A 27,998-nucleotide genomic window follows, 5' to 3' on the forward strand; every position below is an offset into this window, starting at 1 on the left:
CAGAAAATGTGCCAAGTGGTCTTGAGTGTGTCCAAAGTGGTCAATAAAAATCGAAGACTCTGAGCTTAGACTTTTTAAGAAGCCATGCCCATCATAATCCAGTCTTCAGTCTACATCCTCTCCAACTTAACTTTGCGGTATTTCCCAGTGCAGACTCATGGTTCCAGTAAGATCACATCTGCTCACAACCTTTCCCACATACAATCCTTAACCTAGTGCGACGTCCCTGACTAGACTTGAAACCTCTGTACCTTAGCCCTTCCTCAAAGAACAGAAAGTCTTCCCTGGTTATGCTAATCCATCAGGATATGTTCTGTCTTTCCCAAAACACTCAACACCTGTATCTACACTGCCTTGCCCTTCTCCCGAAATGGGATACACATTCCTTTCCTCCCAGTCAGGCTTTCCTTGAGGAAAGATACTGATATGTTAAACTCTTTGCTCTCCTCCAGAGCAATAAGATGTCCCCTTGGAGTGAAGTAATACTCTTCTTTCCAGCTGCTGTGATGTACCAAAACAAGAGTAGGAGTAAAGTTAGTCAAAACAGGAAGCTTGGGGCCGGCACTGCGGCGTAGCAGGTAATGCTGCTGCCTGCATCCCATATGGGCACTGGTTCGAGTCCCGGCTGCTCCACTTATGATCCAGCTCTCTGCTGTGGCCTGGGAAAGCAGTAGAAGATGGCCCAAAACCTTGGGCCCCTGCACTAGCATGGGAAGACCCGGAAGAAGCTCCTGGCTCTGGCTTCAGATCGGCGCAGCTCCAGCCAATACAGCCAACTGCGGAGTGAACCAGCGATGCAAGACCTCTCTCTCTATCTCTCTGTGTCTCTCCTCTCTCTGTGTAACTCTTTCAAATAAATAAATAAATCTTTACAAAAAAAAAAAAAAAAAAAAAAAAAAAAAAAAAAACCACACACACACACACACACAAAAAGATAGGAAGCTTATTCACCAGATTGTGCCTGATGAGTTCTTTGGCAAATTCAAAGGATGAAGAAGCATTGTCCATCAAGCTTCTGAGTTCTGCCTGAAATTTAAAAAGGAAATGCTTATGAAACTCAGATTTGTATCACATATTTACAGAATGCTTTAAACTTTACAAAGAATTTCACATGCTACTTCATTTGACCCTCATGACTCTATGACTCTAAGGCAACCTAATTATGACCATCCACCATCCGGGTTTCCTCTAGTGGAGGGCTGATTTACCAGCAGAATGTATTTCAGTGCAACTTGTTACGACAACACGTAAGGGAGAAATGACACGATCATCTCAATCAATGTGGAATGCAGGGTGTTATAATTCACATCTGATCATTATAAAACTGTTCACCAAACCAATACTAAAAGAAAATTTCCTTAATCTGCTAAAGGGCACCTTTACACATCTATATTAAATACTACGTTCAATGATAAAATAGCAAAAGCTCTTTCTTTGAAACAAAAAACACAAAAGGATTTTCCAAATTTGCAACACTGTTTCAGATAAGCTAGATAGTGCAGTGAGACAAGAGAAGGGGTAAAATTCGAAGAACTGGAAAGGAAGAAATAAAATGGTGCTATGACTGCATCTATGTAAAATCTAAAGGAATTTACAGACAAATTATTAGAGTTAAGATTTCTCAAAAGAAGACACACCAATGATTAACAGGTATATAAAAAAATGCTCAATATCAAGGAAATTCAAGTTAAAGCCACAATGAGGTATCATCTCACACTGTTTAGAATGGCAGCTATCAAAAAGGCACCTATAACAAGCACTGGCAATTATATGCAGAAAAGGGACTCTGCACTGCTGATGTGAATGTTAATTAGCATAGCCATTATGGAAAACAGCTTGGAGTTTCCTCAAAAAGCTAAAAGCAGAACTGCCACGTGCCCCAGCAACCTCACTAGGAGGCATATATACATCCAAAGGAAGTGAAGCCAGGATTTGAAGACATCTGCCCTCCCCGGTTCACTGAGCAATATTCACAACAGCCAACTGAGAGGCAACGTCAGTGTCAGCGCACTTTGTGTCGGAACAACGAAATACCTGATGCTGGGCAGCACACAGTGAGGGCTGAGAAATCACATACTGGATGGGAGCATCCAAACCCGAAGTCAGTGAGTGATCTAGAAGCAGAGGTTGGCAAGAACTTAACAAGCATAAAATCAGTACGCAGATTTCTTCATCGCTCAGTAAATGCAGTATTATCTGCATGGAAAAATCTGATGAATGAGAACTATCGTGCTGAGAAACACTTCAAAAAAGTAAACAATCTCCTGTGGCCCTTCAACTGATCTAATCAACAAGGCAGGATGAAGAGAAGGGCTGCACATTTTGTAAAAGTAGAGATTCTAGCAGCAGAGAAAACAAAATCAACAGGCTTATTAGAATAAAGAACTAATCAATCATAGTGATGTTTAAAAGATGTATATATTTTTTAAAAAAAGATTTATAGGGCAGGCACTGTGGCATAATGGGCTAAGCCTACGCCTGTGGCGCCAGCATCTCAAGTGGGCGCCAGTTTGAGTCCTGGCTGCTCCACTTCTGATCCAGCTCCACAGCTAATGCCCTGGGAAATCAGAAGATGCCCCAAGTCCTTGGGCCCCTGCACCCGCACGGGAGACCCAGAAGAAGCTCCTGACTCCTGGCTCTGGATTGGCCTAGCTCCAACCATTGCAGCCATTTGGGGAATGAACCAAGAGATGGAAGATCACTCTCTATGCCTCTCCCTCTCTCTGTCTAACACTATGTCTCTCAAATAAATAAATAAAATCTTTAAAAAATTAAAAATAGGGGGGTCGGTGCTGTGGTACAGCGGGTTAAAGCCCTGGCCTGAAGCAACAGCATCCCATATGCATGCCAGTTCTAGTCCCGGCTGCTCCTCTTACAATCCAGCTCTCTGCTATGCCCTGGGAAATCAGAAGATGCCCCAAGTCCTTGGGCCCCTGCACCCACATGGGAGACCCAGAAGAAGCTCCTGGCTCCTGGCTCCTGGCTCCAGGCTTCGGATCGGTGCAGCTCCGGCCGTTGCAGCCATCTAGGGAGTGAACCAGCGGATGGAAGACCTCTCTCTCTGTCTCTACCTCTCTATAACTCTTTCAAATAAATAAACTTAAAAAAATTAAAAAATAAAAAAAGATTTATTTAGTCAAAGAGAGAGGGAGACAGAAAAGGGAGAAGTCTTCCATCCACTGGTTTAGTCCCCAAATGGCCACAAGAGCCAGGTCTAGGCCAGGCTGAAGTCACGAGCCAGGAAGTCCGTTCAGGTCTCACACATGAGCAGCAGGAGCCCAAGCACTTGTGCCATATTCCACTGCCTTCGCTTGCACTTCACTAGGGAGTTGGATCAGAAGCGGAGCAGCTGAGACTTGAACTGGTACCCCAATAGGGGAGCTGTTTTTGCAAGCAATGGCATGATCTGCTGCTGTACCGTAACAGCAGCCCTTATGATTATTCATGTAAGGTGACTGCTTTCAAATAAAAAAAATTACCATAGTTCTATATAGAGCTATAAACAGTAAAAAATTGAAAGTTAATAAAAATACCACTTACAATAGTATGCAAAATATCAAGTTCCTAGAAACAAATCTAACAAAACATGTAAGACCAATACAAAAAAAGAAAGAAAAAAAAACAGACTGAAAGAAATTAAAGATATAAACGGAGAAATATATCATATTCACGGTTCTAGAGACTTAATGTAGGGTCAGTGCTGTGGCGCAGCAGGTTAAAGCCCTGGCCTGAAGCGCTGGCATCCCATATGGGTGCCGGTTCAAGACCCAGCTGGTCCATTTCGATCCAGCTCTCTCTATGGCCTGGGAAAGCAGTAGAAGATGCTCCAAGTCCTGGCTTTGGATCAGTGCAGCTCCGATTGTTGTGGCTAATTGGGGAGTGAACCAGCAGATGGAAGACCTCTCTCTCTCTCTGGTCTCCTTTCTCTGTGTAACTCTGCCTTTCAAATAAATAAATCTTTAAAAAAAAATTTAATGTAAAGAAGTCAATTATCCCCCCAAAAAAGATGTCAATTAACCCAAAATTCATCTATGGATTCAATTCAACCCAATGAAAACCCCAACATGTCTGCTCTCACTGCCATGCTCAACACTGTGCCGGAACGTCTGGCCAGAGCAGCTAGTCACGAACAAAGGAAGAGGTACGTGGACTGCAGCAGCAGCAGGAGAACGCTCCCTATTCACAGGTGACACGATTACACAGATAATCATATACATGTGAAATACCAAATACCAACGTGCTACAGGAAAGCCAAAGAATTCAGCAAGGTTTCAGGAAACAAGATCATTATACAAAAATCCACACTATTTCTATCCACTCACAATAAACAATTAAACATGAAATTAATCAATTACATTTACAATAGTATCAATAAGAAAAAATAATTAGTAGTAAATTTAATAATAAAAGAAGTGCAAAACTTACCCCCTGAAAACTACAAAACATTGTGAAAATAAATGAAACAACACCTAAAGAAACGGAAAACTATTCCATGTTCATTGATTGGAATACTTAATATTAAGAGAGCAATACTCTTGAAATTGATTGATAGATTCAACATAAACCCTATTAGAATCCCATCTGAGTCATCTGTAAAAATTGACAAGTTGATTCTAAAATTCATATTGAGCTGCAAGGGACCAGGACAGCTAAAAGAATCCTAAAAAAAAGGTGGGGGGGAGTTCACACTTCTTGATTTCAACACTTGCTACAAAGCAACAGCCAGGGCTGGGTCAGCCCAAAGCTGAGAGCCTGGAACTCCACAGAGGTCTCCCAGTGGGTGCAAGGACCCAAGCTCTTGGGTTATCTTCCATGGCTTCCCCAGGTGCATTAGTGGGGAACCACCTCAGAAGGGAGCAGCCAGGGCTTGAGCTGGTACCTCCATGGGAGGCCAGCACTGCAGGCAGTGGCGTACCCTGCGGCACCATAACGCTGGCTGCTCTCAACTCCGTGGTCTCAAAGCAGCAGCTGTCTCCTCCCTTGGAGCAGCATCCCACAGTGACGCTTCTGTGTCCTCATCATCTGATGGCGTCCCTTCTGCCGTGTGTTTTATGTGAATTCCCAAACGAGGTTATCATTCGCTCACTTCTTTCCTTGTAACTTAGCTTCAAGCCCCATCCTAATCACAGCAAAAAATATAGGACATCCTGTAATAAAATCTAACGGCCTTTCTGTTTTCGTGTTTATTGACCTCTCTGTACCTCTTATTTCTTTTCATTTTTTAAAAAATTTATTCATTTTACTTGCAAGTCAGAGTTACATAGAGAGAGAAGGAGAGGCAGAGAGAGAGAGGGTGAGAGAGAGGTCTTCCATCTGCTGGTTTATTCCCCAATTGGCTGCAATGGCCGGAGCTGTGCCGATCTGAAGCCAGGAGTTTCTTCCAGGTCTCCCACATGGGTGCAAGGGCCCAAGGACTTGGGCCATCTTCTACACTGCTTTCCCAGACCATAGCAGAGAGCTGGATCGAAAATGGAACAGCCGGGATTCGAACCGGTGCCCATATGGGATGCTGGCACTGCAGGCGGCACCCTCACTCGCTATGCCAAAGCGTCAGCTCCCCTCCTACTTTTTTAAACATGTTTCTTCTTAATTTGTCAGCATACTTTTAATTTCTCATTCAATCAACATACAGTTGGTGTCAATTTTGTGTTTCCCTTGTGCCAACTCTCAATGAGCTTGTCTAGACTGAAGATAATTAGGCAACTATCAAGTAATAAGTATGATGATGGGAGGCCGGCGTCGCGGCTCACTAGGCTAATTCTCCGCCTTGCGGCGCCAGCACACCAGGTTCTAGTCCCGGTTGGGGCGCCGGATTCTGTCCCAGTTGTCCTTCTTCCAGGCCAGCTCTCTGCTGTGGCCAGGGAGTGCAGTGGAGGATGGCCCAAGTGCTTGGGCCCTGCACCCCATGGGAGACCAGGAGAAGCACCTGGCTCCTGCCATCGGATCAGCGCGGTGCGCTGGCCGCAGCGCACCAGCCGCGGCGGCATTTGGAGGGTGAACCAACAGAAAAGAAAGACCTTTCTCTCTGTCTCTCTCTCACTGTCCACTCTGCCTGTCAAAAAAAAAAAAAGAAAAAAAAAAGTACGATGATGGGAACATGTAGAAAAACATGAACGAGGCCGGCGCCACGGCTCACTAGGCTAATCCTCCGCCTGCGGCGCTGGCACACGGGGTTCTAGTCCCGGTCGGGGTGCCAGATTCTGTCCCAGTTGCCCCTCTTGCAGTCCAGCTCTCTGCTGTGGCCCAGAAGGCAGTTTAGGATGGCCCAAGTGCTTGGGCCCTGCACCCCATGGGAGACCAGGAGAAGCACCTGGCTCCTGGCTTTGGATCAGCGTGGTGTGCCGGCCAGAGCAAGCGGCTGCAGCGGTCATTGGGGGTGAACCAATGGCAAAGGAAGAACTTTCTTTTTTTTTTTTTTTTTTGACAGGCAGAGTGGACAGTGAGAGAGAGAGACAGAGAGAAAGGTCTTCCTTTGCCGTTGGTTCACCCTCCAATGGCCGCCGCGGCCGGCGCGCTGCGGCCGGCGCAGCGCGCTGATCCGATGGCAGGAACCAGGAGCCAGGTGCTTTTCCTGGTCTCCCATGGGGTGCAGGGCCCAAGCACCTGGGCCATCCTCCACTGCACTCCCTGGCCACAGCAGAGGGCTGGCCTGGAAGAGGGGCAACCGGGACAGAATCCGGCGCCCCGACCGGGACTAGAACCTGGTGTGCCGGCGCCGCTAGGCGGAGGATTAGCCTAGTGAGCCGCAGCGCCGGCCTAAAGGAAGAACTTTCTGTCTCTCTCTCTCACTGTCCACTCTGCCTGTCAAAAAAAAAAAAAAAAAAAAAAGAATGAATGTGTGTAAGTGTACCAAGAGCAAAGAGGAGGGGCTGGCGCTGTGACTCACTAGGTTAATCCTCCACCTGCAGCGCCGGCATCCCATATCCCTCTTCCAGTCCAGCTCTCTGCTGTGGCCCGGGAGTGCAGTGGAGGATGGCCCAAGTGCTTGGGCCCCTGCATCCACATGGGAGACCAGGAAGAAGCTCCTGGCTCCTGGCTCCTGGCTTCGGATTAGCTCAGCTCCAGCCATTGCAACCATTTGGGGAGTGAACCAATGGAAGGAAGACCTTCCTCTCTGTCTCTCTCTCTGTCTGTAACTCTGTCAAATAAATAAAATCTTAAAAAAAAAAAAAAAAAAAAAAGACCAAGAGGAAAGTATGCCTAAATTTGTGGTAAATTTTAGTGGTTATGCCTATGGATCTTTGACAAGGGGTTGAGACCTGAATTTTCCCACATTATGCTAGTTATGTAACACTGGGTGAGTTACTCAAAGTACTGTATGAATTAAGTCATTGTGGTTCCAAGATGGCCGAGTAGGGAGGGAGCTGATTGCTCTAGCCCAGACGAAGACAGTTTAAAAAAAGTGGAGATAGCCAGCACTGCGGCTCACTAGGCTAATCCTCCACCTGCGGCGCCAGCACACCGGATTCTAGTCCCAGTTGGGGCACCAGATTCTGTCCCGGTTGCCCCTCTTCCAGTCCAGCTCTCTGCTGTGGCCAGGGAGGGCAGTGGAGGATGGCCCAAGTGCTTGGACCCTGCACCCGTATGAGAGACCAGGAGGAAGCACCTGGCTCCTGGTTTCGGATCAGCGCAGCGCGCTGGCTGCTACACGCCGGCCATGGCGGCAGCCACTTGGGGGTTGAACCAACAGAAAAAGGAAGACCTTTCTCTCTTTCTCTCTTTCTCACTAACTCTGCCTGTCAAAAGAAAAAAAAAAAGTGGAGATAGTGCAGTCTCAGGGAAGAGTCAGGGAGAAAACAGCAGAGGAAACTCTACTGAAATTAGAGGAACACGATAGACCTGCACGGAGGGTGTGGGCACTGCACCCATGGCTTGGAGTCCAGCAGCCAAGAGCCTACACACCAGCGCTGGAAAGTGAGGTGAGACCAGACTGCAGCAGCCCAAGACACTGGTGAAAAAGCTGCAGAAGAGTCTAGAGGGAACCCTGCTTGGAGCCCAGTGGGGGAAAAGTGTACCAGCCAAACTAGAGGAGGAAAAAAAAAGATGGGATGCAAGTGTTTCTCTCTCCCTGATCACTTTACAACAGTGTCCTGTAACAAGCCAATAGAGCAGGCGCCACTTTGGACGTATGTAACAGCTGTGCCAGCTTGTGTCTGTGCCTGGCAATCAAACTCCTGACTCGTGGGGAGAAATAACAGGCGGCTAGGAGCTTGGGACGGTGTGAAGCTTCTGAACCAGGACTGTGAAAGAACTGAGGGTGTGTGGAAGGAATCACGGTGAGGCTGGGACTCACTCTGAGCAGTCTCAGTGGGAGACACCACAAGCTTGGGGGTTCCTGGTTCCTGGTGAGAGACATTGCTGGGGAATCTGAACTTACACTGAGGACTGCACAGATCCATGGTGTGCTCCTTGGGACAGGGCAGACAAATATTATACCCTGGGGCTAGCACTCAGGTACTGGTCTCCACTGAGGAGAGGAACTCAGCTGAGCAGAATAAACATCCCTTCTGATTTAAAAGAGAGAGCGAGAGAGATATTACATAGAAGTAATCAAAAGCAAATGTACAAACTACTGAAATCCATGCAGTACTTGAAAGAAAATTTCTCCCATGAAACTGAGAGCTTAAGGAGGAATCAAAATGAAATGAAGAATTCCATAGAACAAACAACAAATGCAGTGGAGAGCCTTAAAAACAGAATCGGTGAAGCAGAAGAAAGAATATCGGACTTAGAAGACAGAGCACAGGAAAGTATACAGTCAAACCAAAAAGAAGAGGAAATTAGAAAACTAAAAACACTGTTGGGAATCTATAGGCTATTATAAAAACAAACAAACAAACAAAAAAACTAACATACGGGTTCTAGGAGTTCCTAAAGGCATGTAGAGAGAGAAAGGATTAGAAGACCTTTTTGTAAAAATAATATCAGAAAACTTCCCTGGTTTGGAGAAAGAAAGAGACATCCAAGTACAAGAAGCACACAGAACTCTCAGTAGACCTGACCAGAAGAGATGCTCACCATGACACATTGTAATCAAACTCACCACAGTGAAACATAAAGAGAAGATTCTAAAATGTGCAGGAGAAAAACACCAGCTTACTTTCAGCGGATCTCCAACTAGACTCACAGCAGACTTCTCATCAGAAACCCTGTAGGCTAGGAGAGAATGGCGAGATATAGTCCAAGTCTTAAGAGAAAAAAAACTGTCATCCCAGAATATTATACCCTGCAAAGCTCTCATTTGTGAACGAAAGTGAAATAAAGACCTTCCATAACAAACAGAAATTTCAAGAATCTGTCACTATTTGTCCAGCCCTACAAAAGATGCTTAAGGATGTGTTGCACACAGAAACACAGAAACATGGTCATCAGTACAAAAGAAGGTAATGGAATAAAATCTCTCAGTAAAAGATCATAGGAAGTTCAAAGTAAAAACTAGGAATATTTTTGGAAAAATGGCAGGGCAAAGTTATTACTTATCAATAGTAACATTGAATGGCCTCAACTCCTCAGTTAAAAAACAGACTGACTGAATGGATTAAAAAATAAAACCCATCTATTTGCTGCCTACAAGAAACACATCTCACCAACAAAGATGCATGCAGACTGAAAATGAAAGCATAGAGAATGATATTCCATGCCAACAGAAATCAAAAAGAGCTGCTGTGGCCATCGTAGTATCAGACAAAATAGACTTCAACATAAAAATTGTTAAAAAGAGACAAAGAGTGGCACTATATAATGATTAAGGGATCAATTAAACAAGAAGATGTAACATTATAAAGATATATGCACTTGGCCGGCGCCGCAGCTCAATAGGCTAATCTTCCACCTAGTGGCGTAGGCACACCAGGTTCTAGTCCCGGTCGGGGCGCTGGATTCTGTCCCGGTTGCCCCTCTTCCAGGCCAGCTCTCTGCTGTGGCCAGGGAGTGCAGTGGAGGATGGCCTAAGTGCTTGGGCCCTGCACCCCATAGGAGACCAGGAGAAGCACCTGGCTCCTGGCTTCGGATCAGCACAGTGCGCCGGCCGCAGCGTGCCAGCCATGGCGGCCATTGGAGGGTGAACCAACAGAAAAGTAAGACCTTTCTCTCTGTCTCTCTCTGTGTCCACTCTGTCAAAAAAAAAAAAAAAAAAAAAGATATATGCACCTAATTATAGAGCAGCTGGCTATTGAATAGAAATGTTAAGGGACTTAATGGGAGACTTAGACTCCAATACAATAGTATTGGGGGACTTCAATACTCCACTTTCTTTTTTTTTTTCTTTTTTTTTTTTTTTTTTTGACAGGCAGAGTGGACAGTGAGAGAGAGAAACAGAGAGAAAGGTCTTCCTTTTGCCGTTGGTTCACCCTCCAATGGCCGCCGCGGCCGGCGCGCTGCGGCCAGCGCACCGCGCTGATCCGATGGCAGGAGCCAGGAGCCAGGTGCTTTTCCTGGTCTCCCATGGGGTGCAGGGCCCAAGCACCTGGGCCATCCTCCACTGCACTCCCTGGCCACAGTAGAGAGTTGGCCTGGAAGAGGGGCAACCGGGACAGAATCCGGCGCCCCAACCAGGACTAGAACCCGGTGTGCTGGCGCCACTAGGCAGAGGATTAGCCTAGTGAGCCGCGGCGCCGGCCTAATACTCCACTTTCAACAATGGACAGATCAACCAGAGAGAAAATCAACAAGAAAACAGCAGATTTAATCGACACTATAGACCAAATGGACCTAACAGATATCTACAAAACTTTTCATCCTACAGTTGCAGAACACAGATTCTCAGCAGTGCACAGAACTTTCTCTAGGACTGACTACACACTAGGTCATAAAGCAAGTCTCAGCGAATTCAAAAAAATCAAAATCATACCATGCATATTCTAAGACCACAATGGAAAGAAGCTGGAAATCAGCAACTCAGGAATCCCTAGAGTGCATGCAAACACATGGAGACTGAACAACGTGCTCCTGAACGAACAGTGGCTCATAGAAGATATCAAAAGAAAAATCAAATAATTTCTGGAAACAAATGAAGATGACAACACAACATATCAAAACTTATGGGATACAGCAACAGCAGTGTTAAGAGGAAAGTTTATAGCAATTGGTGCCTACATCAAGAAACTGGAAAGGCACCAAGTAAATGAGCTATCAATGCATCTCAAGGATCTAGAAAAACCACAGCAAACCAAACCCAAAACTTGTAGGAGAAAAGAAATAATTAAAATTAGAGAAGAAATCAACAAAACTGAATCAAAAAATACAAAAGATCAGCAAAACAAAGAGCTGGTTTTTTGAAAAAATAAACAAAATTGACACACCATTGGCCCAACTAACCAAAAAAAGGAGAGAGAAGACCCAAATCAATAAAAATTAGAGATGAAAAAGGAAATATAAAATCAGACACCACAGAAATAAAAGAATCATCAGAAATTACTACAAAGAGTTGTATGTCAACAACCTGGGAAACCTAGAAGAAACGGACAGATTCCTGGACATATACAACCTACCTAAATTGAGCCATGAAGACACAGAAAACCTAAACAGACCCATAATCAAGACAGAAATTGGATTAATAATAAAGGCCCTCCCAACAAAGAAGAGCCCAGGACTGGATGGATTCACTGCTGAATTCTACCAGATGTTTAAAGAACTAACTCCAATTCTTCTCAAGTTATTCAAAACAACTGAAGGGAAGGAATCCTCCCAAATTATTTCTATGAAAGCAGCATCACCTTAATTCCTAAACCTGAAAAAGATAAAACAGAGAAATTCCCTGAAGAACATAGATGCAAAAATCCTCCACAAAATTCTAGCCAATCGAATCCAACAACACATCAGAAAGATCATCTACCTAGACCAGAGGAGATTTATCCCTAGTATAAAGGGTTGGTTCAACATCTGCAAATCAATCGATGTGAAACACCACATTAACAAACTGCTGAACAAAAATCATGATTATCTCAATAGATGCAGAGAAAGCATTTGAAAAAATACAACACCCTTACATTGATGAAAACTCTAAGCAAATTGGGTATAGAAGGAACACCCCTCAACACAATCAAGGCAATTTATGACAAACCCCACGGCAGACATCCTATTGAATGGGGAAAAGTTTGAAGCATTCCCACTGAGATCTGGTACCAGACAGGGATGCCTACTCTCACCACTGCTATTCAATATAATCCTGGAAGTTTTAGCCAGAGCCATTAGGCAAGAAAAGAAATCAAAGAGATACAAATTAGGAAGGAGAAGTCAAACCATCGCTATCTGGAGATGACATGATTCTTTATACAGGGGATTCAAAAAACTCCACTGAGACTATTGGAACTCACAGAAAAGTCAGTAAAGTAGCAGGACATAAAATCAACACGTAAAAATCAACAGCCTTTGTATACACAGACAATGCCACGGCTGAGAAAGAACTTCTTAGATCAATCCCATTCACAATAGCTACAAAAAAAATCAAATACTTTGGAATAAACTTAACAAAGGATGTCAAAGATCTCTATCACGAGAATTATAAAACATTAAGGAAATAGAAGAAGATACAAAAATGGAAAAATCTTCCATGTTTATGGATTAGAAGAATCAATATCATCAAAATGTCTATTCTTCCGGCTGGCGCTGCGGCTCACTAGGCTAATCCTCCGCCTAGTGGCGCCGGCACACCGGGTTCTAGTCCCGGTCGGGGCACCGGATTCTGTCCCGGTTGCCCCTCTTCCAGGCCAACTCTCTGCTGTGGCCAGGGAGTGCAGTGGAGGATGGCCCAGGTGCTTGGGCCCTGCACCCCATGGGAGACCAGGAAAAGCACCTGGCTCCTGGTTCCTGCCATCGGATCAGCGCGGTGCGCCGGCTGCAGCGCGCCGGCCGCGGCGGCCATTGGAGGGTGAACCAACAGCAAAGGAAGACCTTTCTCTCTGTCTCTCTCTCTCTCACTGTCCACTCTGTCAAAAAAAAAAAAAAAGTCTATTCTTCCAAAATCAATTTGCATATTCAATTAGATACCAATTAAAATACCAAAGACATTCTTCTCAGATCTAGAACAAATGATGCTGAAATTCATAAGGAGGCTAGGAGACGTCGAATAGCTAAAGCAATCTCTTTATTTTTTTTTAAAGATTTATTTATTTATTTGAAAGTCAGAGTTACACATAGAGAAAAAGAGAGGCAGAGAGAGAGAGAGAGAAAGAGAGGTCTTCCATCTGCTGGTTCAATCCCCAATTGGCTGCAACAGCCAGAGTTGCAACAATCCAAAGTCAGAAGCCAAGAGCCTCCTCTAAGCCTCCCACGCAGGTGTAGGGGCCCAAGCATTGGGCACTTCTACTGCTTTCTCAAGCCACAGCAAAGAGCTGGATCAGAAGCGGAGCAGACAGGACCCAAACCGGCATCCCATATGGGATGCCCTCACAGCAGACGGCAGGATTATAGCTGATGCTGCTATTCCACAGCATCAGCCCCTACAGCAATCTTATACAACAAAACAAAGCTGGAGGCATCACAACACCAGATTTCAAGACATACTACAGAGCAGTTATAATGAAAACAGCCTGGTACTGGTATAAAAACATATGGATAGACCAATAGAACAGAACAGAAATGCCAGAAATCAATCCAAACATTTACAATCAACTTATATTTGATCAAGGAGCTAAAACCAATCCCTGGAGCAAGAACAGTCTATTCAACAAATGGTGCTGGAAAAACTGAATTTCCACGTGCAGAAGCATGAAGCAAGACCCCTACCTTACACCTTACACAAAAATCCACTCAACATGGATTAAAGACTTAAATCTACAATCCAACACCATCAAATTATTAGAGAACATTGGAGAAACCCTGCAAGATACTGGCACATGCAAAGATTTCTTAGAAAAGACCTCAGAAGCACAGGAAGCCAAATCCAAAATTAACAACTGGGATTACATCAATTGAGAAGTTTCTGAGGCCGGCGCCGCGGCTCACTAGGCTAATCCTCCGCCTAGCGGCGCCGGCACACCGGGTTCTAGTCCCGGTCGGGGCGCCGGATTCTGTCCCGGTTGCCCCTCTTCCAGGCCAGCTCTCTGCTGTGGCCCGGGAGTGCAGTGGAGGATGGCCCAGGTGCTTGGGCCCTGCACCCCATGGGAGACCAGGAAAAGCACCTGGCTCCTGGCTCCTGCCATCGGATCAGCGCGGTGCGCTGGCCGCAGCGCGCCGGCCGCGGCGGCCATTGGAGGGTGAACCAACGGCAAAGGAAGACCTTTCTCTCTGTCTCTCGCTCACTGTCCACTCTGCCTGTCAAAAAAAAAAAAACAAAACAAAACAAATAAATCATTTTAATAAAAAAAAAAAAAAGAAGTTTCTGTTCTGCAAAAGAGACAGGAAAGTGAAGGGGCAACCAACAGAATGGGAGAAATCATTTGCAAACTATGCAAGTGATAAAGAATTAATAACCATAATCTACAAAGAGATCAAGAAACTCCACAACAACAAAGCAAACAACCCACTTAAGAGATGGGCCAAGGAGCTGAACACACATTTTTCAAAAGAGGAAATCCAAATGGCCAACAGACACATGAAAAAATGTTCAGAATCACTAGCAATCATGGAAATGCAAATCAAAACCACAGTGAGGTTTCACCTCACCCCGGTTAGAATGGCTCACATTCAGAAATCTACCAACAACAGATGCTGGCGAGGATGTGGGGAAAACAGTACCCTAATCCACTGTTGGTGGGAATGCAAACTGGTAAAGCCATTAAGGAAGACAGTTTGGAGATACCTGAGAAATCTGAATATAGTCCTACCATAGAACCCAGCCATACCACTCCTCGGAATTTACCCAAGGGAAATGAAATCGGCAAATAAAAGAGCTATCTGCACCTCCATGTTTATTGTAGCTCAATTCACAATAGCTAAGATATGTAATCGATCTAAATGCCTATCAACAGAAAACTGGATAAAGAAATTATGGGATATGTGCTCTATGGAATATTACACAGTGGTAAAAATAAATTAAATCCAATCATTTGCAACAAAATGGAGGAATCTGGAAAACATCATATTGAGTGAAATAAGCCAATCCCAAAGGGACAAATATCATATGTTCTCCCTGATCTGTGACAGCTCAGCACTTAAAAGAAGTACCTTTCTCTGAAGGAAGGAGAGAACTTCTACTTTGCTTATGGCCCTGTCTAAATACTGACAGAGTTTGTGGACTCAAAAGGCTTCCATAGCCTTGGCAGCTCATGACAAGAGCCTCAGGTGACCGCTGACGTCATAATTAAGAGTGTCAACTGTTAAATCAACAACAGGAGTCACTGTGCACATGCTCCCCATGTAGGAGCTCTGTCCTTAATGAGTTGTACTATGAGAATTAATGGTAAAACTTATCTTCAAACAGTACTTTATACTGTGTGTGTTTGTGTGGGCGCATACTCTTGCAATCTTTACTTAGTATAGAGTTGATCTTCTGTATATAAAGAAAATTAAAAATGAATCCTTTTTTAAGATTTATTTATTTATTTGAAAGTCAGAGTTACACGGAGAGAAAAGTGGCAGAGAGGCAGAGAGAGAGAGAGAGAGAGAGAGAGAGAGAGGGAGGTCTTCCTTCCGATGGTTCACTCCTCAATTGGCCTCAATGGCCGGAGTCGCGCTGATCTGAAGCCAGGATCCAGGAGCTTCTTCCAGGTCTCCCACGCTGGTGCAGAGGCCCAAGGACTTGGACCATCTTCTACTGCTTTCACAGGCCACAGCAGAGAGCTGGATGGGAAGTGGAGCAGCCAGGTCTTGAACCAGTGCCCATATGGGATGCCAGTGCTTCAGGCCAAGGCATTAACCCACTGCGCCACAGTGCGGGCCCCTAAAAATGAATTTTAATGGGGCCGGCACTGTGGCGTAGCGAGTGAAGCTGCTGCCTGCGGTGCCGGCATCCTGTTTGGGCACCGGTTCGAGTCCCAGCTGCTCTACTTCTGATCCAGCTCTCTGCTATAGCCTGGGAAGGCAGTGGAAGATGGTCCAAGTCCTTGGGCCCCTGCACCCACATGGAGGACCCAGAGGAGGCTCCTGGCTTTGGATCGGCTCAGCTCCAGCTGTTGCGGCCACTTGGGGAGTAAACCAGCAGATGGAGGACCTCTCTTTCTTTTTCTCTCTGCCTCTCCTCTCTCTGTATAACTGTGACTTTCAAGTAAAATAAATAAATCTTTGAAAAAAAACGAATCTTAATGAAGAATGGGATGGCAGAGGCAGTAGGAGGTGGGACAGGAGTGGCGGTGGGAGAGTGGGTAAGGGGGAAGAACCACTATATGCTGAAAGCTGTACCTATGAAATTTATATTTAATAAATAAAAGGTTTCTAAAAAAATAAAGAATTAAGTCAATCATTACAGATTTTTTTTCCATACTTGCTGTGGAAGAGTAGAACAATATTGGTGTTTGTGAGATACTGAAACATATAATATATACAAGGTACAGAAGAATGCCTGATTTTAAATACGTTAATAAAACTATCATAAATTAATACATTACATCCCATTGCTAACCAAAATAAAGGTAAGGTACATTGACACAGCTGCTGAAATACATCATAAAACCCACTTGTGAACTGCACCGACACAGCTTCAAGGGAAAGCACACCTTTCAGGTTGGTGAGTGTGATCTAATGCCCTGACTTGGATGACTCCAGGTTTCTGGAATTTTGGTCAACCAAGCTACCCGTAGCAGACTACGGAAAGGACACATGCAGACAAAATGCAAACATTAAACAAACTGGACCTAATATGAGAACTGGCCAGCTCTCCCAGACTGACTCGTGGTGAAAAGGTAGGGTCTCTGAGAACGACCTCGGAGCATGTCTGACACAGGGCTGCGGCTTCCAGCAGGCCTGTGTGACGATGGTGTAGCGCTCACTGTTCCTGATCCCTGAACCTTCTCTGGAAGGCATCAAATAAGCACGAGGATTACTGTGAATTCCATCAGCCTATATGAGTTTCTACACGTAAGTGGTCACTTGAAGTCTGTCAAAAAGATCTGACTGACTTTTACTAGAACCTTTCAGAAGTTCACTTCCTGCAGGGCCAACACTGGGAATTTATCCTGACTCTAGAGGACAGTGTCTTCTGAGTCATGTGATTTGTTTTTGAAAATTTTCCCTTTCAGTTCCATCCTGGTCTGGTCATCCCCGAACACCATTTAATAATCCCAACTCCTTTTTTGTCCTTCACCATACGTGAGCCCCTAAGACTGACTTCAATTCTAAATGACTTATTCTCTGAATCACAATTCTTATAAATATTAATACATGTTAAGCATTTTTTGTTCAAAAAGAAAAGAAAAAGAGAACAAGAAATGTATTTATTTTGCTTGTTCTTACCAAAGGGGAAAAATGTTGAAGAGATGAAACTGCATACCTATCTTACCACAAAACATTAGTCAGTTAGGTGGACACAGAGGACTCCAGCTGAAATAACCATCTTCTCAAGAATGCATTTTGCATAATATATAGCCGGACTGCCCAACTGCATACCAAGAGATGTAATGGGTGGGCATGGCATTTGCTTTGTCATAACTGACCATCTGTACACGTGTGTGAGCTGTGAGAAAGCAATCTGGCCACATGCTGTAGACACACGTTCTCTACCCCACAGCCTCCCTCTCCCACTATGAACACTGCTTCACTCAGGGGCTCCATGGACTGGCAGGGTGCAATGTGTTAATAGAGCTCCTTGCTATCGTATTTTGTCAGTAAGTTTTGCTTGATACAGTTAAGTTGGTGGTTTACGCTTTCTTCTTTTCTCCTCCTACCTAGGGAGGCATGCTGCCAATCTGGAACTATGCTTTGGGCAAGGATAGGATTTCTTCATTTTGACACATCTAGAAATTTTACACTTAAATTTTGGTGGCAACTAATAGCAACTAAAGGAACAGACATGAAAGTAATTTATAAGTGTGGCCCATCATATGGTAAACCTAGAAATATACATTTATGTCTGCAAAGGTACTTCAAAAAGTACCTTTATAGGAACTTTACTTTGGCACAAAAAATGCTGAAATTCATACATAGTTTTACACACTACACATTTTTCAGAAACTTTATGAAAATCTCTCATATGCATTTCACAAGTTTTTACACCAAAATAAATTTCCCTTCCACACAACTTTTTGCACCAAAATAAACTTGCCTTTTAATCCCATTTTCCTTTCCTAAAAAAAATTATTTATTTGAAATGCAAAAAAAAAGAGAGCAAGAGACAGGATCTGGCATCTGCTAGCTCACTCTTCAAATGCCCACAACATCTGCACCAGGTCAAAGCTGGGAGCAAGGAGTCAGTCCAAGTCTCCCACGCAGGTGGCAGGCACCTCACTACATATGTCACCTCCTGCTGCTTCCCGGGTGCTCATTAGCAAGAAGCTGGAAGTCCCAGCACCTGAATATGGGATGCGGGTGTCACAGGCATTTCAACAGCTGCACCAAACGCCTGCCCCTTCAATCCCATTTTCCATGAACATTTCCAAGTAGTCGTGAATATCTAAATACAGTACAGAACATGTTCTATATTTTAGATTTAGTTATATATCACTTAAATCTATACAAGTGTGTGAAGGGAATTCAAAAAGTTTATGTAAAATGGAATTACAGGTGTTTATTTTGGTGCAAAAACATTATGAAATGTATGTATAGTTTTTTAAAACATGGATTTTCTACAAAGTTTTTGAAGACCCCTAAAATGTGTTTTGCATGTATATGCATATTTATTATATAATGATTAAAACATGTTATAAGAAAAATGAGATAATAATGTGTGGCCTGCTATGCTTTCAGCTTCCTATAAAATGAGAGCAGAAGAGCATTTATCCATAGGCTTGTCAGGGAAATTAAACAGTGGGTAAAGTGTCCTGCATAGTGTGCATAAGTTAGACAATTTGTAAGTATCTATAAAATGTCTATCATTTTTGCCTTTTAGAGTAACCTTAAAGGAGAAGTTGAGTGTGCAAACCAGAGGAAGAAGGAAGTCATTTCGGAGTAAGAATGCTGTCCTGCAGAGCTCTGATGGTAAGACAGTGTGGTACTGGGAACAAACTCATCAGCTGAACTGGACAGGACAAAACTGATAGAGGCAGGAACACGATGTAAAGGGCCACAGTAGGGGTGAGGAGCTCCCGGCCTAAAGCAGCGGCACAGGAAGAGGGACAGATGAAAGAGTTTTCTAAGATGCACAGCTGACAGGCAGTGGTGGATCATCACATGGAAGTGACAGAGCAGAGAGCAGCACACAGCCCAGTTTCTGACGTCACTTACTCTGGGCTTGTCGGAGACATCCAACCACAGAGCCACAGCTAATTTAGAGGAAGAAGCTCAAGCGTTTCGTTTTAAACATATATAAACTGACATAAGGCATTTAGGTAAAATCATGTACAATATATTAGACATAATATATAAATATATATAAATAATATATAGATATATTTGGAAGCTGGTATTCTTTCTAGAATATCTGATAAAATATAAATATTTGTACAAGTAGGTTCTTGTAGCATCACACTGGCAATGACAAAGAAATATTCATCAAGATTTACCAGTAATATAGTTAATGAGTGACTTGGAAAATATAAAGTGATTCAAGCTGGAATTAAGTACATCAGAAAGCATATTTACATCACTACCTCAGCTGCCTTGCCGTTGTAAAGGCGAAAATGATTACAGGCCTTAAGGTTGAGTGCGATGGTGCTGTCGGGAATCTGCTGCAGATAGACCGCCAGGACTTCCTGAGAGACGTCGTAGTAGTCCAGCTTGTAGTAGCAGAGGGCCACATAAACGTTGAGTGCGAGGTACTCCCTACCAGATCAGAGAGTGCAAGGTTACGGTCTGCATACTGCAAAGAAACGCTGTCAAACTAAAGTTCAAATGGAAAAGGCAAAGGAAGCAGGAGACAGTCAGCCCTCTGCACTGGAATGTGTATCTGATGTCTGAGGAGTAAAGGAGGGTACCTAAAGGGGAGGAGGCAAAGACAGGTGGGGTGGCCTGATGCGGGAACGAGCACGGGAAGGAGGCTGTGAAGGCAACGCGGAGGAAAGAAGCCAGGTGGATGAGGCATTTTGCAGACAACAGTGGAAAGACACCCGTTCAGTGATAACAGAGTGGTTTGTTTCTAATCTTGTCAGCAAGTTACCCACACAATATTGAGAGTGATACATTTAGATCATACCTTTTCAACAGGGGCAAAATTGGTTCTTATGCAGAAGTGAGAAAATTATTTTACATGAAAGGCACAGATATGGATATAGGACATAAACAGATATATACGCATATTACATGTATGTATAAAAATTCCATGGGAAGGCAATTAGGGGAAAATTATCTAAAAATGCCCCTAAAAACGAAAAGGTAGGGAAAAAACCTGATATAGATAATATATAAGTAGTTCTTAATCTTACCACATTATCAACTAAACATATGTAAACACATTGTGGTACCAGATCCAAAGGACACTAGATCCTCAAACCAGAGAGAAGAAACCAACAAAATGAAAGAGGCCCAACAGGCATACAAGCACACCGACCTGTTATCTAGCAGTATTCGCTTATATATGTCAATAGCTTCCTGGTAATGAGAGCGCATGTAGTGGATTGACGCCAAACTGAGTTGATCTTCTGTGATATCCTGAAGATTCTGATGAAAGTTCATCAATTTTTTTTCATCGTTAAACTGAAATCGTGAGAAGGGAGAAGACATGGAAAGACTCACATTAGTGTGCAATGAGACAATGAACACCAATGTGATGAGATTTGAACCCTTCTTTCTCCTTCAGCTACTGTGTCCATCCTGTCCCCATTCCTTGGGTTCCTGTTCTTTTTGCCTCTCCCTCAGAGAGCGCCAACAGCGTCTGGAGCCACAGCCTTTGAGCCCTGGTTAACTCTCTGACACCTCCGCCCTGGCTTTCTTGTTTTTCTCTTTCTTTATATTTTCCTCCCTTTCCTTCTTTTTCTATAGCTCTTTACTCTTACCTTTAACATGGTGTATCTGTTCCTTCTTTTCTCTTTCTCTTTGATGGACAATACAAAATCAAAATGTGTTTCTCAGGATGTAATTTGGCAGATAAAATTCTTACAATGTTCTCATCTTCTGTTCAGTTGCTTATACACTGTTGTTGTTTTAGGTTGTCAGAATTCCATTTCTATCTTTTTTAATATTTATTTTATTTATTTGAATGGCAGAGTTACAGAGAGAGGGAGAGACAGAGAAGAGAGAGATATTCTATCTGCTGGTTCACTCCCCAACTGCCCACAACAGCCAGGGTTTGGCCAAGCCAAAGCCAGGAGCCAGGATTTTCCTCCAGGTTTCTCATCTGGGTGGCAGGAGTCCAAGCACTTGGGCCATCCTTTGCTGCTCTCCTGGGAATATCATCAGGGAGCTGGATTAGAAGTGGAGCAGCTGGGACTTGAACCAGTGTCCCTATGGAATGCTGGTACTGCAGATGGTAGCTTAACCTGCTACAACACAGCACCGCCTCCCCACCCCTTTTCAATATTGTATGCTTACTTTCTTAAACTGTAACCACAAGTAATAGCTGCTTGTGGCATAGACATGGGGTAGAACAGATAAATTTTTAGCAGTAATCCTTAATCTCTGAAATGCTCACTCCTGCCTGGTATAGATGGGTTTATTAGCTTAAAAATTTTTTTAAAGAACCTGTTCAAACAAAACAGAAAATCCTGATCACTGACATTTCAGACAATGTTCATGAGTTATTTAAAACTTTTCTCGATGACAGGCCTCCAAGTCTTCCTTGGAAAGGTTTCTATTGAGTCTAGCCTTTCTCATCCACCTACACTTTGGTTAGCTGGTAATAAACATCAACAAAAGATAGTTCCAAACATTACTATTTCACTGGGCATAACAATTAGAAACAATCCACATGGACAACAACAGGAATGTGATTAGGTCAATTATGGCCCATCTATTAAAGGAAACACTTGAGGACATTAAAACACAAGGCAGGCCGGCGCCGCGACTCACTAGGCTAATCCTCCGCCTGCGGCGCTGGCACCCCAGGTTCTAGTTCCGGTTGGGGCACTGGATTCTATCCCAGTTGCTCCTCTTCCAGTCCAGCTCTCTGCTGTGGCCCGGGAGTGTAGTGGAGGATGGCCCAGGTCCTTGGGCCCTGCACCTGCATGGGAGACCGGGAGGAAGCACCTGGCTCCAGGCTTCGGATTGGCGCAGCGCGCTGGCCGCAACACATGGGCCGTAGAGGCCCCATTGGGGGCCAATGGAAAAAGGAAGACCTTTCTCTCTGTCTGTCTCTGTCTCTGTCTCTCTCTCTCACTGTCTAACTCTGCCTGTCAAAAAAAAAAAAAACAAACCCACAAGGCAGAGAAGTGAGGTTCCAGATTAAAATGCTGGGGGCAGGTGTTGTGGTGCAGCAGGTTAAGCCAGGGGTTGGGATGCTGCTGCATCCCATACTGGAGTGGTTTGTATTAGCTGCTCTGCTTCTTATTCAGCTTCCTGCTATTGCACCTGGGACGTAGCAGATGACAACGCAAGCACTTGAAATCCTGTCACTCAGGTGGGAGACAGATGGAGCTCCTGGCTCCTGGCTTCAGCCTGGCCCAGCCCTGGCTGTTGCACCACTGGGGTGAACCAGAAGATGGAAAATGCCCTTTCTCTCTGTCTTTCTCTATCACTCTTTCAAATAAATAAATAAGTAAATAAAATAAATAATATTTTTAAATTAAAATGTTATAAACAGCATGGGATGAGGGAAAAATAGAGAAAATCTACCCAATCTAAAGGTGGTATCTTCACTTAGCTTCAACTAACTATTCCATATAGAAATATGAAGTCAGTGTTTTTTTTAAATCTTCTAATCTTTTTTTTTTTTTTTTGATAGGCAGAGTGGACAGTGAGAGAGAGAGACAGAGAGAAAGGTCTTCCTTTGCCGTTGGTTCACCCTCCAATGGCCGCTGCGGCCGGCGCGCTGCGGCCGGCGCACCATGCTGATCCGATGGCAGGAGCCAGGAGCCAGGTGCTTTTCCTGGTCTCCCATGGGGTGCAGGGCCCAAGCACCTGGGCCATCCTCCACTGCACTCCTGGGCCACAGCAGAGAGCTGGCCTGGAAGAGGGGCAACGGGGACAGAATCCGGCGCCCCAACCGGGACTAGAACCCGGTGCGCCGGCGCCGCTAGGCAGAGGATTAGCCTAGTGAGCCGCGGCGCCGGCCGTAAATCTTCTAATCTTTCAAGAGAAGCCAGAAATTATTGTTTGTGTGACATTTTTTAGACTTTGGAACACTGATTTAGAAACACAGCTGTGGTCCATTTTAGACCTCTGAACAACCATTTACAGTCTCTTCTATAGAATACCTAGTGGCACAGAAATATGTTCATGATATACTTTTTAAGTGGAAAAACTTGGTTATAAAACAATGAGTATATACTATGACCCAAATTGGTTATATAAATAAGCAAGGTCATCCCTTGTTATCTGCAGGTTATTGGCTCCAGGACCTCCTATCCCCACCCCCAGGATATCAAAATCTGAGAATGAGAGCATTGCAGGCACGGAAAGCCAAGACCTGCGTGAAGGATCTCTGTGAGTGAGACCCCAGTGGAAAGAAGAGGCCATCAAAGGAGGAGCTCGTTTTCTCTGAATCCACTTTGCTTATGACTCTGGCTAAATAAGGTTGGAGTTTGGGAACTCAAGAGGTTTCCATAGCCTTGGCAGCCCATGTCAAGAGCCTTGGGTGGAGCCGGCGCCGTGGCTCAATAGGCTAATCCTCCACCTTGCGGCGCCGGCACACCGGGTTCTAGTCCCGGTTGGGGCGCCGGATTCTGTCCCCGTTGCCCCTCTTCCAGGCCAGCTCTCTGCTATGGCCAGGGAGTGCAGTGGAGGATGGCCCAGGTGCTTGGGCCCTGCACCCCATGGGAGACCAGGAAAAGCACCTGGATCCTGGCTCCTGCCATCGGATCAGCGCGGTGCGCCGGCTGCAGCGGCGGCCATTGGAGGGTGAACCAACGGCAAAAGGAAGACCTTTCTCTCTCTGTCTCTCTCACTGTCCACTCTGCCTGTCAAAAAAAAAAAAAAAAAAAATTTAAAAAAAAAAAAAAAGAGCCTTGGGTGATCGCTGACATCATAAATAAGAGTGTCGATTGTTAAATCAACAACAGGGGTCACTGTGCATCTGCTCTCCATGTAGGACCTCTGTCCTTAATGTGTTGTACTATGAGTATTAACAGCAAAACTTGTCTTCAAACAGTACTTTACACTTTGTGTGTCTGTGTGGGTGCAAACTGTTGAAAATTTTACCTAGTATAAAGTTGGTCTTCTGTATATAAAGTTTATTAAAAATGAATCTTAATGAAGAATGGGATGGGAGAGGGAGTAGAAGGTGGGACAGGAGTAGGAGTGGGGAGACAGGTATGGAGGGAAGAACCACTATATTCCTAAAGCTGTACCTACAAAATTTGTATTCATTAAATAAAAGCTTTCTAAAAAAAAAATTTGAGAATGTGTAAGGCCCTTACACAAAACAGTGCAGTATTTGCATACACCTAGGGCTATCTTCCCATATACTCCTTTTTCCTTTTATTTATAAGGCAGAGAAGCATGAGGAGAGTCAGAGAGACATCTCCCATGCACCAGTTCACTCCCCAGATGCCCACTGCAGCTGAAGGCATGAGCCAGGAACACAACTGAGTCTTCCATGCGGGTTGCAGAAACCAAAATGCTCACGTACCTGCTGCCTCCTGGGGCGTGCACTTGCAGGGAACTGGAACTGGAAGTGGAGCTGGAAGCCAGGCACTGCAGTGTGCTCCTAACCACTGTGCCCTCTCCTCTGCACTTAAGTAACCCCTAAAATACTTAAGACACCTCATAAAACAGAATGCTATGTAGACAGCTGTTATATATTGCTGCAGGAAATAATGACAAAGAAAGAAGTCTGTACATTCAATACAGATGTTCTCTTTCTTTTTGGTTGAGACTGTGGATGTGGCACCTATGGATACACGATGCCAATTGTATATACATATTTTAAAATATGCAAATTTTTAAAAGACTGGAAAAAAAGAGCAATATGTTAAAAGTGTTATCCTTAGTAAAAAACTTTCAGGAAAATGTTGATTATGTGTGTGTGTGATTTTTTTTTTTTTGCTATTTTCTAAAACTACTATAATGAATATCATTTTTACAATCAGAAGGAAAATGAAATATATTTCTTAAAATGCAAAGACTTCTAATAACAGTAGATTGTAACATGCAATCTTTCCACTAAGAATAACTAGAAAATCTTGAAAATGACTACAAAATCTGTGTGAAGACACTGGAGAGGCACCAAGGCAGTGAAGGTCTGCGATGCCAAGATCCCTACGAGGAGAAAGTACAGACGACAACCCGATGTTCAGCACAACTTCTCTTCCAATCAGCTCACTGCTAATGCACCTGGGAAAGCAGAAGACGGCCTAAAACTTGGGCCCCTGCACCCATGTGGGAGACCTGGATGAAGCTCCTGGCTCCTGGCTTCAGACTGGCTCAGCCCTGGCCATTGTGGCCATTTGGAGAGTGAACAGCTGATAGAAGATCTCTCTCTCTCTCTCTCTCTCTCTCTCTCTGTGTCTCTCTCTCTCTGCAACTCTTAAAAAAAAAAAAAGAATGGCACAGATATGTTTAAGAAGTTAAATTTAAAATGGGGTAATTTTAACTGGGAATAAAAAATTTAAAAATAACAAAATATAAATTCTACAAATGAAAAACACAGTAACTAAAATTAAGTACTAAAAATATTGAATAGAAAATCAGAATGGAAGAAAGGTTAGTAAAATGAAAGAAATTTCTGTAAGAAATGCACATAAAATGTGAAAGAGTATTTGTATGTGATGCAACAAAAAGGCTGACACATGAACGTGCTCCTGGCATCACAGAGGTTTATCCATCCAAAGAAGAAAAAGGGCGGAGGGCAGCACGGTGGCACAGCAGGTAAAGCTACCGCATGCAGTGCCAGCATCCCACATGGGCTTCACTTCTAATCCACCTCTCTGCTTATGGCCTGGGAAGTAGAAGACGGCCCAAGTTGCTTGGGACTCTATACCCATGTGGGAGACCCAGAAGAAGCACCTGGCTCCTAGCTTCAGATCAGCCCAGCTCTAGCCGTTGTGGCCACTGGGTGGGTAAACCAGAGCATGGAAGACCTCTCTGTCTCTGTCTCTGTCTCTCTCTGCGCCTTTAAAATAAATAAATAAATAAATAAATAAATATTTAAAAAATATACAATAAGCACTATGAATCTGTGTGCTATAAATAAAAGGAAAAGCACAGCTAGCAACATCATGATAAAAGTGCCAAAAAACAAAATGCATAAATCTTAAAACTATGTAAAAAAAATTGTCAAAGGAGCCTATGGAACCTAAAAAGCAATCAACATTTTCACAATTCCAAAGGAAAATAACTGCTTACCTAGAATTCTATACCTAGGAAGAAATCCTTGACCAGTTATGGGAGGGCATCTGGCACAGCAGTCACGTCAGTGCTTGGAAGGCTGCATCCCATCCCCGAGTGCCTGACCCAAGTCCCGGCTACTCTATTCTGATCCAGTTTCCTGTCACTGCACATACTGGTTCAAGCACTGAGGCCTTGGTCAACTATATGAGAGAACCAGATGGAATTCTGGGCTCCTAGCCTTGGCCTGGCTCAGCCCTGGCTGTTGCAAGCATTTGGGAAGTGAATCAGTGGTTGGAAGATCTCTGTGTCTATCTGTCTGTCTACCTTTCAAACAAAATGAAAATTTAAAAATTTTTTTTTAATATTTTATTTTTATTTATTTGAAAGGCAGAGTTAGAGAGAGACAGCGAGCAGGAGAGACAGAGGTCTTCCATTTGCTGTTTCACTGCCCAAATGGCCACAATGGCTGGAGTTGCACTGGTCAGAAGCCAAGAGCCAGAGTTTTCTCTGGGCCTCCCAGTGAGAGTGAGGGCCCCAACACCAGGTGCATCCTCCATCACGCTCCCAGGTGCACTTCAATGAGTAGCTAGGACTAAAATCTGCAGGATGTTGGCACTGCAGGCTGCACCCTTACCTGCTACGCCATAAATATTTAAAATAATGAAGTACAAGGCCAGTACGGTGCCATAATAGGTTAAGCTTTGTCTGCAGTGCTGGCATCCCATATGAGATGGTCTGAGTCCTGCTGCTCCTCTTATGGTCCAGCTCTCTGCTAATGGCCTGGGAAAATAGTGGATGATGGCCCGGGAAAACAGTGGATGATGGCCCAAGGTGCTTGGGCCCCTGTACCAGAATGGGAGATACGGAGGAAGCTCCTGGCTTCAAATTAGTCCAGCTCTGGCTATTGTGGCCATCTGGGGAGTCAATCAGTAGATTGAAGACCTCTCTCTCTGTCTCTTCTTCTCTCTGTAATTCAGCCTCTCAAATAAATAAATAAAAATCTTTAAAGAAATAAAGTATAGACATTTTTAGACAAAAAGAAAATAATCCATCACCATTAAAGGAAATTCTTCAAAAAGAAGGAAAATTATTCTAGGAATCACAAATATGCACGAAGAAATGAAGGGCCAGGGAAAGGATAAATATGGCTAAGTATACCAACTGCATAAAACAACAATACAGTATCTTGTGGAGTTAGAAATATATAGAGAATCCAGCCAGCGCCGCAGCTCAATAGGCTAATCCTCCGCCTGCGGTGCCGGCACACCGGGTTCTAGTCCCGGTTGGGGTGCCAGATTCTGTCCTGGTTGCCCCTCTTCCAGGCCAGCTCTCTGCTGTGGCCCGGGAGTGCAGTGGAGGATGGCCCAAGTGCTTGGGCCCTGCACCCCATGGGAGACCAGGAGAAGCACCTGGCTCCTGCCTTCAGATCAGCGTGGTGTGCCGGCCACGGAGGCCATTGGAGGGTGAAGACCTTTCTGTCTCTCTCTCTCACTGTCCACTCTGCCTGTCAAAAAAAAAAAAAAAAATATATATATATATATAGAGAGAGAGAGAGAGAGAGAGAGAATCAAGATACATGTAAAATTTGCATTAAGGATGTGTAGGAATAA

The 27,998-nt window shown here is 44.2% G+C and overlaps 1 protein-coding gene across 7 annotated transcripts in view; it reads right to left on the reverse strand.

The window, feature by feature from the left end:
* The window catches only part of IFT56 (intraflagellar transport 56), an 83,461-nt gene that overhangs the window by 40,610 nt on the left and 14,853 nt on the right, over positions 1-27,998 (reverse strand). For all 7 annotated transcript variants that reach the window (XM_008249290.4, XM_070071437.1, XM_017338039.3 and 4 more), the window contains 3 exons: positions 20,516-20,661; positions 19,620-19,791; positions 952-1,026 (listed from right to left, as the gene is read on the reverse strand). In XM_008249290.4, coding sequence (XP_008247512.1) covers positions 952-1,026; positions 19,620-19,791; positions 20,516-20,661 — 393 coding nt within the window. The remainder of the gene's footprint in view (positions 1-951; positions 1,027-19,619; positions 19,792-20,515; positions 20,662-27,998) is intronic.

The sequence above is a fragment of the Oryctolagus cuniculus genome, chromosome 3 (assembly GCF_964237555.1).
Source record: "Oryctolagus cuniculus chromosome 3, mOryCun1.1, whole genome shotgun sequence".
Lineage (NCBI taxonomy): Eukaryota > Metazoa > Chordata > Mammalia > Lagomorpha > Leporidae > Oryctolagus > Oryctolagus cuniculus.